The sequence below is a fragment of the Melospiza georgiana genome, chromosome 8 (assembly GCF_028018845.1).
Source record: "Melospiza georgiana isolate bMelGeo1 chromosome 8, bMelGeo1.pri, whole genome shotgun sequence".
In the NCBI taxonomy this organism is placed as follows: Eukaryota; Metazoa; Chordata; class Aves; order Passeriformes; family Passerellidae; genus Melospiza; species Melospiza georgiana.
Window position 1 is genome coordinate 1910155 of NC_080437.1, and position 16071 is coordinate 1926225.

Consider the following 16071-nt stretch of genomic DNA (forward strand, 5'->3'; position numbering starts at 1 on the left):
GCAGAACTGCCCTCATGTGAACAGGAGTAAACTGACATTGCAGTGAAGTGGCAAAAGAGAACAATGAGGAGAGTTTGAAATAGTCTTGCCTGTTTTTATCTTTTTTTCTGATATTTTGATAGGAAAATTGAAAAATGTTCAACACTGCTCTCCTTCCTTCGTGATTTCTGGAAGTACTGTGACAAATACTGAGAGGGAAGCAGCATAGGAAAGCATAATTTAGATTCTCATGTAAAAGCTGAGCCTGTTTTTCTTGAAACTAGTACTGTTTAAAGATGTTGGGAGTTGACATTGATTTCTGTTCTGTTGCCTTGCTTTGACAGTAATATATATAATATACCTGAACCTGTCCATCTGCAGAAGACAGGGAGGCATAAAACTGGTTGTGGTTGGAATGTTTGCTTGTTTCAAGGGACATCAAGCATGGTCACAATCTTAAATGACTTTGCAGTACTTCAGAGAATTCACTGTCTTTATATTGTTCAATAGGAGGGCAAAAAAGGCACACACACTTTTCATTTCCACCTGTATTTGTGATCTGCAGTGAACACATGTTGAACTGAGAGGGCTGCTTGGTTTTGTTTTATTTTACTTTTTCAGCTTACAGGTAAAATGCAGGTAGGTTGCAGCCCACAGGTGTAACCTAAACCATTCTATCCCAGCTGGGTCTTTCAGGTCCAGCTGATTGCCAGGGGAAAGTTCACCAGGAGAGAACTCTGTATTTATGCTGCCATAAACTCCTCAGTTAACTTCCACAATAACCTCAGGCAGTGGAGGGTGTCCTTTATGCCTAAGGAAGAGGTAAAGTGTTACTCATGAGAAATTTTACTGCAGGCAGAGTATAGAATTAGTGAGAACAAAATTAAAGACAAAGAGCATACATGGAAATTGCAGAGAACTAAAAATAAAAATGGAAGAGTGAATGGGAGAAGAAATAGCGAAGATGCAAATTGGAGGTAACAGAAGGGAGAAAATGTGCCTAAAGAGGAGCAGATATATTTGCTGTTTGTTTTGACAAAGATCAAGGTTAAATTGTAGAATATATGATGAGGTAATGTATAAGAAAAGAAAGATATTTAATTCTCTGCATTGCAGTATGCAAGGAAAGAGCAAAGATCACTATATGTCTCTTATTGCATTTTGATAGGGTTTATGTACTATTGTATCGAAGCAAAATGAAACTTTTAGGAACTCTGTTTATAAAATCCTAAGGTATTTCTTCTTCAGAACTGGAAGGGTGATCTTGTTCTGTTCTTTTAAATACCAGTCTCCTCTGTTATTTTATTGCCTGCCAGAGTCTGCAGCAGTTAAATTTAAGTCAACAATTTATATTATGGCATATATCTGTTGGTAGAGTAAAAGGTTTGTATTGTAAATTTGGTCTGCAGTTCTGCTTTAATGCTGAACTCTAATGATATACATATAAGTGTAAAAACATAAATTCTTTAGTTACTTCAATGTCTGCAGATCTTGTAAGAAAAACAAGGAAAAGGGTGGAGACAAAGATGACAAGTATTGTAACTGCCTCAAGTCTGCAGTGGGCCAAAGACATTTAGCTTTTAGACTTTTTTGGAGTGCTTGGGTTTGTGTTCAGTGATTTTCTTTAAAACCTTCACAGCCTTCAGTTACATTTTGGCAGCATATTTTAACATATTATGTGCCAGTATGAATGAATTGATTTAGTTACACTAATGTAACACCAGGATTGGTGTTGTGACCACCTTCCAGTCTCCCCTTTCCCTTCATAGCCCTTTCAGTGTGGGTGCTTCTACAGCCCTGCATTAATACTGACCTCCTACACCTGAACCAGGGCTTTCTTGTGCAGTAATTTATTAATTGATTTCCCAGAGGGGATTAAATCTACTGCATTGCTTTTCTCTGGGGAAAGGTAATTTACCTTGGCCATAAAAAGACAGTGCTGTTTTCATGATGCAAGCCTCCTTCCATCTTGAGCTTTTTATGCAGCTTTTCCATTTCCTGCAAGCCTGTGTGCACCAAGCTAATGGCTTGTACTTTCCTGGCTGCTTCACCTGCCTTTTTTAATTCCAGTTTACAGGTTTGTCACAGCAGCTTATGTGAAATGCCTGGCAGTTTCCTTTGTCCCCTGCCTCGAGTCTTCTGCAGTAGGGATTGTCTGTTCTTTGGAAATGTGGCTCTCTTTCACCCAAAAGGCAGCCTCCAGAGAAGGAATGCAAGAGGGGTTGTCTGTATTCTCCTGCCCACTCTGACATTTAGTACTTATTTTGTCATCTTCTGGTAAAGCCACCTGAGCCAGCGTGGGGAGGCAGGAGCACTTCAGAGACTTCTCTGGCTTTTCCTAAGGGGTATCTTCAGATGGGATGAATGGGCAGTTGGAGGTCCTTTCCTCTTGTTGTAGAACAAAAGATATCAATATGACCAATTTTATTCTAATTTATTTATTTAGGGTGGCTAAAATGAGGTGAATGGGCCTTACTCATTCTGTGGGGCACACAAAAATCGTAAGTTTTTATTAATTTAAAAAGGTTAATTTAGAATTTTATTAATTCAGAAAGTTTTTAATGAAAAAGTATTTTCTACTAGTTGTTCATCACTGTCAGAATAAGATCTATAGAGGATACTTGCTGTTCAAGTCTGTTTAGTGTTCAGTGATTTTCACTCTTGCTTATGAAACCCAAAGACTGCTGAAGAAGAGGATTGACTCCTGTCACTTCAAAATACATAAAAAAAGAAAATCCCCAAGCACTTGAAGAAGGAGAGAGGCCTGAGCATGCAAGCTTATAGAACTGGTTAACTTTGAAATTGGTGCTCAACCCAGACAGGGAACATTTTATCAGCAACTATTCAGCAGAATTACTGTAAGAGCTAAAAGGAACAAAAAATGGGCCAAGAAAAACACTGAGGGTATTTGCATGACTTAGCCTGAAATATGCTTTGTGATGAGTTCCATGGTGATTGTGAGATAATAACTTCAGTAATGGCCCTTGATTCTTGTGGTTTTTACTCTGTTACAGAGTCAGTAACTTCCATTTGGGGGAGAATGCAGTGAGGCTTTTCTTTTTTTGAAGGGCTCTGTTTGAATCCTTCTTTAGAAACTGGATTTTGCTTCTGATGTAAGACTGTTCTGAAAAATAGGGGGAAAGACCAACATTTTTTTGGGTTCCAGATAATCAAAAAATGACCCTGAACATTGAAATTTCTTTTTGCCAATCTTTTCTTCTTTTCCTCTAGCTCACAAATACTTTTGCTTCGCTGTTAATAGCAGTGTAATGCCCATGTTGATTATAGGCACTGTGTGGGCATTAAGGTGCCTTTAACTCCACAGCTGCTTCTTGGAGATGCTGTTGCACTTAGTGATCATTCAAAGCACTGAGAAGAAGCTGCTCTCAGTGCCCAGCACAGATGCCCTGTTCAGGGCAGGCCTTGAACACACACTCAGAGTCTCCAAGAACCTTCCTCCTCAAGAGAAATCTCAGTTAGAGCAGCCTTGAAAATGCAGCATTGTCATGCAGTAAATACCTGTTTCTGAAGGTAAGAAGTTTGGTTTTGTGCTGTGCAGTTGAGGTTTTGGTGCTTTTTTGGTTGTTAGGTCATTTTCCTGGGTTAGGATTGTAAATGCCCTTCTGCTGCCTGTCGTGGATGTGGCACACGTGGTCTCGCTCCATCTGAGCTCCATGGGGAGTGGGAGGGAGGTAATCACTGCTCCCCTGGTAATGAACCTGCCACTTTGGTGAAGCCTGGTTTACCTGCAGCCTGGTTTTGGAGCAGAGGACACGTGGGGAAGCTTCCTTAAAGTCAGAACACCACTGAGCACCAGTGTTGTCTTTGCTTCTGCAGTTTCCACAGGCCCTGCAGGGAAAGTGGGGATGGCAGTGTACTAATGGGCAGTAAGGGCTTTGTTCTTCTCTCTCCAGTGTTTTGTGGGCTGGGGTTTTTGTTGGTTGGTTTGTTGGTTTTTTCCAAGCAGAATTGCCCTTCCTGTAGTCATTGTGTGTGACGTTTTGTGATAATCTTCCCTCACCTGGAGCTACATTAAGAAGTGACTTGTTGCTTTCCAATGTCTGTATAACTTTAATACATCCCTTTTAATAGATCTCTGTCTTTTAGATCTTAAGGACCACTAGAGTGGTCAGTAGAGTCCCTTCATTAATGACAGCCCTTCCCTAAGCTGATAACAAGATCAGGGACTCTGCTCTTCCTTTCACTGCGTTTTTTTTTAACTGAAGCAAGCTCTTGAACTTGCACAAGGTTATCTCCATGCCCATATCAAAGCCATTCCTTTCATTTCAGCTGTGACTTTCTTGCACAAGCTTTTAAGTGCCTTGACCTCTGTAATTTTAAGGACATTTCATTCCAGCTTACAGACTTCCAGCTCTGTAACCTTTCCAGTTATTTGGAATGTGTTTTCCAGAGCCTCTGGGACACAGTTTTATCTCATTACTGTTATCATAGTGTTTATCTTGTAGCCTTGATCCTACAAGCCCTGATGCTATTGTTGCTTTGCATTTTTGGGGAGTTGCAAGCATGCTGTGCCTGTTGCACTTGCCCATGGTTAACTTGCTGTGTCTCAGGCACTTGTTGATTATTTATTTCCTTTGCCAGTCCACATTCAAAGAATCCTTTCATCCTCTTGCCTTTTAGAACAGTGCAATATGTTGGAGATGGCATCTTTCTTACAGAAGCTGAAGTTTTTGTCTATTTTACAAGTTTTTTGCAGTAGGAACATTTTAGTTCTTAATGAGCAGCTTTGGCTTCACCTGATGTGTCCTGGAGCCAAAGCTGGTCAGACCTGCCTGCTGGGTTATCCCAGGATGTACTGGAGTCTTTGGAATACTTTGGAATTTACCACTCTTCTGACCATTTGCTTTTGTAACCTTTACATGTCAGAGCATGATTTGCCTCCTAAGCAGGATTGTGAACTGAGTAACTGGATTTCATAGATTATCAGTGCTTAAGAGTTCATTTTCTATTTCATAGTATCTACGAGGACTGTTTTGGTTTAAATTGTGAATATGAGTCCAGTTTCAGTAAGGATTTCCTTGGACCTGAAAATCTGCAGGATGTTTTTGTTCTTCAACTGTAGCTCATTCTTAAATTCTTCATAGAAATAATTTCCTAACTGTAATGTGGAACAGTTTTCATTTTTACATGTAATACACTATGTTTTATAGCAAAAGTCATAATTTTGTGACATGCCCCATCATAATCAAAATCAAATGATTGCCCCACCTTCCTCCAATAATACTTTCAACTACATACATCTAATCTGTTTAAGATATTTTTAGTGATTCCTTTCTGGCAGCGTGCCCTCAGCTCTTCGTGCTTCCTTCCCTGCAAACCATGAACTTTCAGATGTGGAAATGATGCAGCAGCTCTTGATGGGGGGAGCATATGCATAATTCAGTAGTATTTATATATGCCTGTGTATGTATGCTTGGATTGTAAATCTGTTCATGTAGTAAAATTGATTCTTGCTGAAGTCATAAGCGATAAGCTTGTCTTCATTTTGGTCACCTTGTCTCAGTAAGTCTGTCACCACCATCCATTGCACTACTGGGAGAAGTGGCATTGAATTCATTATGTACCAAATAAATTTCTGTAACTAGGGCTTCTCCTCACTTTCTGGGGACTGTGTTCTGTTTTCTACCAGAATCCCCATCTCTGAGGCTGGTTTTGTTTGCTGCAGGCTTTGTTTTGTGTCACAGTCGATGAGAACCCCAGAGCTCCTCCTCAGTTTACCCAGTGCTGTCAAACAGCTGCAGTGGATTGGAATGATGCAGTAGGCAGCAGACAAAGTGCAAGGAATGCATCCATCAGAACTGAAGCGTTTGCCATGGAGTTTCATACAGGAATGTACATCTGTCTGTCACTCACACACCTTTTGATTGTTGTCAGGCATTAAAAATTCAAAGATGAGCAGCTCCAGTCAGCAGATGGAAAGGCCTGTGTCTTGGTATTGTGTAAAAAAGTTGTTGCAGAATTCCTCACCCTTCCCCAGCACTGTAAAACAGCAGCCATGCTTTGCTTGTGGAATATTGGGCCTTAGCAGCCAGGCTAGGCAGGGAACTGTTGGTGGCCCTCCTAATCAACAGGAACATTTAGGGAAAACCCACAGGTGTTCCAACAGCTTGTTTAGTTGAGGGATTTGTGGGGTTTTTTCTTAGGGTTCAGTTTTATAATTTCTTTCCTGACCTGAAGCTTCAAGTAGCATTCCCTGTGCCAGAAGGTGTTTTCCCAGGAACGGTATTTTTGGTGTTGAGGGAGGCTTAAAATAATTGCCTGGTACTGATTCCTTGGTCTGAAGTCAGAAGTGTTTAGTGAGCAATTCTGGATGATATCAGCACACTGTTGGTTTTGATATGCTTATTTTTTTAGGAAGGGGAGGCTAGATTTCTGGAGATACCGTGAAGCAGATCTCTGAGGAAGCATTCATGGTAAAATAAACAATATTTAATGATAGTATGCCAAACATAAAGTGAATACATGGATTGTAACAGGAGTGCCAGAATAAGATGGGAAGGATGAAAGGCTGTGATCCTTGGTAAGAGGATGGCACTGACTGTGCACTTTCCAGAGTAGCCTTGTCAAACTCCAGGTGTTGGGGAAAAGCTTTCTGGGGAGCAGAGGGTGCTGGGGATGACTTGTGAGAAGGGGAGAGACTCACAGGTGGGCAGGTGGCAGCCAAGGGACAAGGGATGGGGACTGCAGCTTCCCCAGAGAGCTGCAGTGACTCTGCTGCCACTCACTCTTGGTACAGACAGGTGGCACAGCTAGGGCAGGGGCCACAGGCTGCAGCAGAGAAAATCAGGGGGAGTGTGGGCAGAGCAGGGGATTTATTCACTCTAGTGCAGCCCTAGAGCAAAGCTGCAGTGACATTTCTGTCTTTAGAGGTTTTCACAACTTAGCTGGACAAACATGTGACTGATGTTGTGTTGGTTTTATGTCTAAGGAGGTGATAGGCAGAATCCTTTCAAATTATGTGTATAGGATGTTTTGCTTGTGTTAGATGCCAGCTGCATTCACTTAAGAACCATCTTTTCTGGGTAATTAAATGCTTTAATATGGGCATTCATACTCTGCTGTAGCAATGTCAAATTCTTAGAGAAGAGTTCTTTTTCTGCTTAGTGACTTGCTTGTTACTAGAAATACATACTGTTACTATTAAGAAGGACTTTGAGTGTAAAAATGCTTGCATATACTTTGTTCAAAATCTGCAAATTTCTCCAGAATGTTAATGCAGACCTCTTCTATGAAGTGTTGTGTATTAAATGGTGGTCAAGCATAGAAACATGGCAAATGGATGCAGTCCATCTGTTTGGTTTAGTCTGATATGTTTCCAGATAGGCAAAGAAGCATTTAGAACCTGTAGGTGCTCTATTTTTCAAAGAGTTTGTTTACCCTTCAGTGTGTTCTTTTCAAACCGTGGCAATTACTTTCTTTTCCTGAGAGCTAATAGTAAAATTTTCAGCAGTGCTCCAGATTTCTTTCCAGTAACAACATTGTCCTCTTGTGTTTATTTAATTTGTCCACTTGTCTTGCTTGTCTTTTATTCTGTGGGATAGGTAAGTAAGAACCTGTACCTAAAAACACATTTAGATTTTGTATCTCAATAGTATTAGAAGCAAGGCTAGATTTATTCAGTGTAGTTTTGTTCAGTTTTTAACCATTGTTTGTGAGCTGATAACTGGCTTTTTTGAATCTTCAGTAGTCTGTATGTTGGAGGAAAATCATTATGTCTGCATTGTAGGCTGGGAGGAGGCTTTCTTGTAGTCCATCTTTGTAAACTCTAAACCCCAAGCAGAGAACAAAAACACCTTGGGAACCTTTTCAGCCTTTCCATAGTCTCTCCACGGAGTTGGATGTAGCAGGAAATGTAATTGGCAGTCCCTCTCTTGTCTGCAGCAGTCCCCTGCAGTTGGAGCTGCCCCTCAGTGTCTGTACCTGTTACAAGGGATTCTGCAGCTGTTCCTTTGCTTCCTTGTGCAGAGCTTTCTTTAGCTGAGCAACTTTGCCCTGCTGATGACAGTAGCATTAGCACTAATAACCATAAATGTTGCTAATTAATTTAAACACTAGTTGATGGAGAGATTTCAGGGGAATACTGAAGAAGGTTCTTTTAAGTGTTATTGATAAGCAGTTGGGTAAGATGGGATTTCTTTGTAGGGCGGAATGTGTAATACAGGATGCAGTTATGGTTGGAATACTGGGTGCCAACAGCCCCTTCAGGTTCCTGCTTTGAACCCTTAGAGAGTGCCACTCGAGTCTGTCACCTTGGCCAAAAAGAAGCTGCCCATTGGTATTTCACCTTCTGCAGCCAGCAGGTTTACTGCTCTCAAATGATGATGTGCTACAGCTGAACATTCTTATTAAACGTGGCAGCATCCCTTTATCACTGTTGATTTTAATCCATTTCACTATACCATGTTCTAATAATGAAGCTTCCACCTGGGCTTCAGCAATGAGAACCCAATTCCAAATGCACTGCAGCAATTGCCACTGACTCCTGTGGTTGTGGTGCAGCCCTTGGGTTCCTGTTCCTTCTGCCTGGTGCCAGTGTTTGTGACCCCACTGAACAGAGCCCCCCTGACTTTGTCACTGCTGTCTGAATCACTCCCAGGCTACCTCTGAATATTAAATTTACAGACAGTATTTTTCTGGCACCATTCAGAAAAATCTCTTTTCTGTGCTTGACAGCATTTACTGGTATTTCACTGTAATTAAGTGTTTGAGGATTTTGGCAAGCAAGATGTATTTTTTCTTGTGCTTACTTTTAAAATGTCAGCAGTCTTCCATGAAAAATAATTCTTCTTGATGAAATTATTTCAGTTATTCCAAGTTACTGTGGAAGCAGACATAGAACTAAAATGTAGTGACCCTTTTCCCAATCCATTTTATCCAAGGAGATTTTGTCTTGTATGTTTTTGTTGTTTGCTAGCATATGTCAAAACCACGTTATCTGACTCTGCCTAAAAAGCTGTATTGATTTTCTGATGTTTCCCAGTGGGATATGCAATTTTTTTTTGTCTTTGGGCCAAAAAAGCTTGGAATCTTGTGCAGTTTTATTCTTTGTGGCTAATTCAATTAATTTCAGGTTTTCTACGTTGATGCTACACCCACTGGGAACCAGATTTCTAAAAAGTCAATATTTCTAGTAATCTACCAAAATAGGTGGCTGCATTTCAAAATTGAATGTTTAAATTGTTGTCTGCTGTTAATGTTTTGAAGACCAACTCATTGTCAGCATAGTTATATTTGAAATATGGAGATATGTCTTAGTTATATTTGAAATATGGAGATATGTCTTAGTTACATGTTCTGAGCTTCTGAAATGGCACTGGTGTCTCCCAAAATAAATAAAGTTACTGCAGTACATGAAGAGCAGCTGTAAATTCAGCACCACTGCCATGCCCCCTCCATAAGGACTGGCTGGGGATCACAGACAAGTGGGTGTGTTGGAAACTGCTGTGCTCAGTTGTTTCTTCCCACTTTTCTCCTTTAAAGGATAACTGTAAGTTTTTTGTGAATTACCCCATTCTCTGGCTTTGGTTTATAGCACAATGCATCTACAATGCAACCAAAGAAGGTTCACAGAGAGGGATTTGGGATGGTTGTAATTTTATTTTTTATTTAACTCTCAGGACTTTTCTTTCCCACCTAAATTGCTAAAAAGCTGCTCTCTGTTGAGCTAGTCTCTCTTACGTAGAATGAAGTCACTTGCTCCCCACAAGGACTTAAATTTCCTCTTAATTTCCTTTTTAGGGCATTTCCTGTGTCCTGCTCAGTCAATTTGGAAATTCCCAATTTGGGAATATTTGGTCAGCAGCCTGTAGAAATTGCCTGATAGGTAAATTGCCTCTTTGCTCTTGCTGGCTGAGCTTTGGCCGTGTTTGGGGTGTTTTTTAGGTACAGACTTTGGGTATTTACTAGTCTTAGCTTCTGTGTAGCTATATGGCATTCCATGTAGTGCAGATTGCCCTAAATGAAGCCCAGAGACTGCACTTGAAGGAAGGGCAGGCATGTTCTGGGCTGAGGAGTGGTTCCTGTTCCCACAGCTTGTGATGCCGTGCTGTGGCAGGGGACTGATGAGACAAGACAGGCCCACATGGTCCACACTGTCTGCTAAGGAATGGGAAATAAATTCTGAAATCCCTCTCATCTGTCCTAGGGGGAAATGTCATTCTCATCTGGGATCTCATGGTCACTCTGTCCTTGAGCATGGCAGCAAAATGTATTAGGCAGAGGGCTTCAAAAAAAGGAGGATTATGTAAATTATTGAAATGATCTCTCTGCTCCTTTGCAGGCTGTGACCTGTCTCTAATGAGTTCCCTGTACAGGGGAGCTCATGTGCTCCCTCCAAAGCATGGCCACAAAGAAACCCTTTGAAGGTGGCTGAGAGGGGTCCCACTGAAGCTTGGGCTGTGATGTTCAGCTGCAGGGCACTGCTTCAATTCCCAGCTGCAGTGTTCCGTGCCTTTGCAGGCTGTGCTCCAGGGATTCCTAAATCCCAAACAATCCCCTGAGCCCATGGCACAGAGAGCAGGGACTGCTGTGTGCACCTGAGCTGTCCTGGTGCAAAACAAAACAACTCCTGTTCCAGGTAGGAGGCTGAATCACTGTCATGGGTGTGTTCAGGGAGGAATAAATTAGGCCCGTTGCAAAATTAAAAGCAGCAATTTACTGGATTGCTACTCATTAATTCCACACATTGCCAATAATTAGGTCTCACTTGCTGTCAATATTTTCTCACATTCAGGACAGTTAACTCCTAAAAATCTTACCCTTGTTAGCTGTGAAGATCTGCTACCACAAAACTGCTGTCGTGTTCAGCGTAGTTTCTGTATAAATATGTCTGTAAACATACACATACAAAAATACTCATGATGCCCATTTGTACATAGCTAGGTAATTATATACTCATGTCTGCATGTATATACACACTCAGCTGTGTTTTGTGGGTCTGCCAGCAGTCTGCCAGCTTTGCAAGCTGCAAAATGCACAGCTGCAGCTGGCACGGGTCTGAGTTAGAGAGGCAGATACAGCTTGCTTTTTGTTAGGAAACTTTTTATGTGCATCAGGCCTCTCCCTGGACTACTTCATGTTCTATTACGCTGTTATTATGCAGAAACTTTGGCATGAAATGCTAAATTCCATTAGGATAATTTATAGATCTTTATGCTCTAAATAGTCAGGGAGGGGACAATGGGGGATTCTGAGATTGTGCCTCTCATACACTGGCCTAGGATTGAAGCTGCCAGAGGAAAATGAGCTCTTCCAGGTGTTGCAAGTCCCACAAATAGTTAATCTCTTCTTCTGCATAAAACCTGTAAACTTGTTACCAAATAAGGTGAATGCTAATATAAGGGGTATATCAAATACCTATAGTCACAAAGCTCTTCTGCTTCATTCATATACATATGTATGTAGATATATGTAAATGTATTCCTTAGAAAGCCATTGGATACAGTGGCAGAGTAAGAAGTTACCAATTTAACATTGTATCACAGAAATAGAGGCTTGAATTAGGAGTTTGTACCATAGTGAAATTAGCTTCAGGAGCTGCTTCATCTTCACCTTAGGATTGCTTTATGTGCATTTGTAAGAGTCACAAGTGGTTGCAGTTTCAAAACCTGCTTGTGTTATTCAGCTCAACCTTTTCCAGTGAGTGCACAGTACTCTTTTTTTGCAGTAATTCCATTATTATTTCAGTGTATTTTGGAACACCTCTAATGAAGCTATCTCCATCAGTCACCGAAACAATCTGTTCCATTCTGAATTTTATCTTGGGTGCCGTGACTCAGGCTGCTGCCAGCAGATCCCTTTTATTTCACAGGGTGTCCCTTAGCCAGCCCAGTTGCCTCAGCTTAGATGGGTTTTATTTTTTTCATTCTTTATGTACCATTCTGGATTGCAGTGACATGAAGAGGAGACATAATACTTAGCAGTAAAATTGGCTTGCTGGAATAGGCAGTGTTCTTACCATCTGAAATTCTGAGACACCTTTCGAGAAGAAATTTACAAATGCTTATTTTTAAATCACAGGAAGTGCAAACTATTACCTGATCTCAAAGAATGTAATTAAATAAAGAAGCACTGAATAGAGGCTGTGTGGCTATTATCTAGATTTCTTACCTTTCTCTAGTATTACCTTGCATTTAACAGGCAGCTGTGTTTTTAATCTTTACAACCAGACTTTTCTTCACTTCCACTGATTTTTTGCAGCTGGAAAGCTGCTTAAATCCTCTGTAAGCAACCTGAGGTACCCATCACACTGACTTCCATGCTGGGTGATCAGGTTATGGGGGAATAATGAAGTACTTGAGGCACACACCTCTTGTGTCAAGTCATTTCTGCTGCCCCCACCTGTGCCTTGGTGTGGCTCTGGGCTGCTCACACCTCTGGTGGCTTGCCTGCTGCACATGTGCTTTATTTCAGTGCTCTGCTGTCATGCTAGCTTCATATGAAACTCATCCAGTAGCTTTTCAGGCCATACTTGACTGTACTTCAGGCGGGTTTTTGCAAGTTTTCCTCCTCTTAGAGTCCTAATTCATGACTAGCAACTTGCCCTGATTTTCTTACCTTCAGAAGGAAAACCATTTTTTCACTCCAGCTTGCCCAGTTTTTTTTTTTTTTTGTTTTGTTTTTTAATTACTTGTTTGGGCCCAGAAGATGCCTGCAGGTGGCTGAATCCCCAGGAGAGCTGTGTCCTGTGTTGAAAGGCCACTGGAGTTAAGGCAGAGCTGTGGCAGGGCTGCAGTGTGTGTCGCTGGGCTCTGAAGCTGTGCACAGAGAGCTTCAGTCACTGCCTGTGCTCTCACTTCCATTTCAAAGCTGCCTTTGAAGGAGCAGCTCTTCAGCCTTTGTTCCAGTGGGAGCTCTCCTGCCTTTCCTCACTCTGCTGGCACCACTGGGGAGGTTGCTCAGAGTCTTTGTACATGCGGATAAACACCGAAGGGAAACTTGGCTTATTTACCTCTGATTTTCTTGGGATAAATTGTGGGTTTGCTACTTTCTTCCCTTTTTTTCCCTGAGTGAAGAACTGTAAAGATTTTGAATTTAAAACAAGAAGTACATTTTTTTTTGGGTCAGTTCTAGGAGGTGGTGACAGTTCATGTCTGGCCAGGTGTGTTTGAGTCCTGGGCACAGTTTGGCTCTGCAGCCTGCTGGCTTTTCACTCCAAGCTGCTTTGGTGGTGGCTCGAGCGGGGTAATCCCTTACACAGCTGAAGTAAAAGGTACAAGCACAGAGGCTCCTGCAAAGCTGAGAATCTGTTTTCCTGATTGTTTTATTGTTAAAAATAACAGGCACAGAGTTGCTAATTGGAAAGAAGGGATTAGTGAAGTTTAGTTTTCTTTGTGAAGAGCTGGGCCCTGACAGCTATTAAACTACAAACTGACTTCATTAGTTGGTTTTGATTGAAGATTACAAAATCAAGCAAAAGCATTAGAGGACTAAGAAGACATGCCTACAAGGAAATATGAAAAGTATTATTAAAAAAAACCAGCGGAATTAGGAAACACTTGATGAATTTTAAAGCAAATTAGTTTAATTTCAATAATATATTTTTGATAGTGTGAAATCTTTAATTACTTTAGGGACTTTGAACATTATGCTTATGAGCATATTGGTATTTTCCAAACATCCTCCTTTCTGCACCTTCCCTCTCAGGGAAAGCACAATTACAGATGCACATATTGAAATTTTCTTTTAATTTTTTTTGCAGGAGAAACAGAATGGAACACAAAGAAAACAGAAATAAAATGTACAAATAAAACAAATAAATCCCCATAAAAAATTTAGTACTTCTCAGTTGTCTAACACTTGATATTTTTAATTTTACTAGTTTTATTTTGCTTTTGAAAGAGTGAAAAAATAAGTAATTTCCTCCTGTTCTCAGTTGCATCCACTTCTCTACTATATTTAGGCTGCCTAGAAAAATAAAGCCAAGTACAGGAAATATGCACATTATTGGTGCAATTCAGTCCACTAGATGCAGTGTTTCAGAGGGTTGCCTGACTATTTGAGGTCTGTGAAGTATTTTGGATGTTAGTTATCCATGGGTAGGAGCTCATATACGCACCAAAATGCTCTTTTTTTTTTTTTTAGTAATTGATTGGGAGCTCAAAACTGAAATAAATCCCAGTAGTCTTGGATTTTCTTGGATTTGAGGGAGTTGTCCTATCACTTAGAGGGAAAATGAGCAGGAAATAAAGTGTATTTTCACACTTCATTAGCAGATTGGTGTGTACATGCTTTAGAACTGCAGTACAGTCCTGTGCTTCATTTGTCTGTGTAAAAGTGCTGTTGCTGCAAAGCCCCATCTGAAATGCTGCTGGAGGAGAGCCCTGAGTGGTGGCTCTGGACTCAAGTGCAGCCTGGGTTGCACTTGGAATTGTTTTGATAGTCTAAAGGCCAAAATCTTTGTTTAACTAGAAAGAAAAGCATTACAAAATGATGAAAAGTTCTCATTCAGTGGTGCTTCTTTGATTTTTTTTTTAAGACCAATAAATAGGCACTTGTTCTCCTTAATTATTTTATGTGATTGCAAATGAAAAATGTCTTGTATTTTTTCTGTACTATTATAAATCTTTCCACTGACCTTTTTGAAGATATGACAATTCCAGTGATATTCTGAAGAGGCACAGATTTTAAATACCCTGTTTTTCAAGTTAAGTGGCAACTACTTGTTGGCTTAAAGACAGTGAAGTTACAGTAATTAGAGAATGCATTTAGCTGTCTCCAAGGGCTATGTGGGTCTCTTCATCAAAGTTAGGCAGGAAAGCATTATGGGGCACCTAAGTTGCCAGGTTTTCTTATTCAGAAATCATCATGCCTTCAACTGAAGCTTTGTCTGCCTCCAGATTTATTAAAAACTTCAAGATTTGCCTGAAATGTTCCACATCAGTGGTATCAATAGTAGTGCTTTTGTGTGTCAGGGATTTGTGAATTGCACAGTGTGGAATTGTGGAGGGTGGAACACAAACAATATTAATGTTTGAAACCAACACATTGCCAGAGAGAGAGCTTTAGTACCATGAGGCCTGTTACTGATATTGAATATTACACAAGTTCAGTTTTATCCTTCTGCATTTGTTATGTCCTCAGACTCCAAGTGACAGGAAATGAGTTTGGTCTGGGCTTGTTTGAGGTCCTTGTGTGTGTGTGATGGATTTTCCATCTGCATTCCTTCCATATTCTGTGCTGGGTTTCCTTTGCTGCAGGGTGGTGTGAAGGCTTGAGGGAGCTGCAGAGCTGCCAGGTCACCATGCAGAACAAACCCCTGGGGCAGCAGCAGAAAACCCCCAGCCCTTCTGGGTGAAGCACAGGTTAAAATCCAGCTGACTCAAATGCACAGTTTGTTTGGTTCAAATTGCCCTGGTAAATTCGGGTTACAGCTGTGGGACTTGCTCAGTTGAAGAATAAACATCAATCTTCTGCTGGTTACATCTCCATTCAGAATGAAAGCAGATTGGGAAATAGTGGAAGTCTGTTCAGCAGTGGTTGTAACTTTAAGCCAGGTTGTTCATCCTGATTCTCTGGGTAAAATTGCTATTGAAATCACCAACAAATTTTTACAACTGCTCCCCCAGCTCCTCTTTTAAAACTTCTTTCTTCTTTTAATGCTGTACAACCACCCACAGCTTATGTGCTTACTATGGGCATTTTTATAACTGTGATAAAAACTACAAATGTATTCTCACTTAAAAGTAATTGCACTATTACTGTAATGCTTTTTAGAAAAGAAAGTTTTTATCAATGTTAGGTGTTTTGCCAAAAAGAAATAAACTATATGTTCTTTTATGCTCACTGAATTTTGTTGTTTTTTGTTTTTTTTTAATAGTGATTCCAGAGTTTATTAATCAAGTAAATATTGCATTGGAGAGCTTAAGCAAGAACACAGTGCATCTGTTTGATGACAACCAGTTTGTTGACATTTCCAAGAAGGTGTATGATACAATTCACAACATCAGGTGCTCTGTCATGATGATTCGGGTGAGTCTGCAGTTTGTTCCTTTCATACTGGTGGCTGAGATGGGCCAGGATGTCAGGGCATTTTTGGGAGCATTCAGAGCTATGTGTGTGATAAATGCCCCC

General features: G+C 40.7%; 1 protein-coding gene across 3 annotated transcripts in view; it reads left to right on the forward strand.

The window, feature by feature from the left end:
- The window catches only part of CTNNA3 (catenin alpha 3), a 411331-nt gene that overhangs the window by 314582 nt on the left and 80678 nt on the right, over window positions 1-16071 (forward strand). For all 3 annotated transcript variants that reach the window (XM_058028688.1, XM_058028686.1, XM_058028687.1), the window contains one exon: window positions 15818-15969. In XM_058028688.1, the coding sequence (XP_057884671.1) occupies window positions 15818-15969 (152 nt within the window). The remainder of the gene's footprint in view (window positions 1-15817; window positions 15970-16071) is intronic.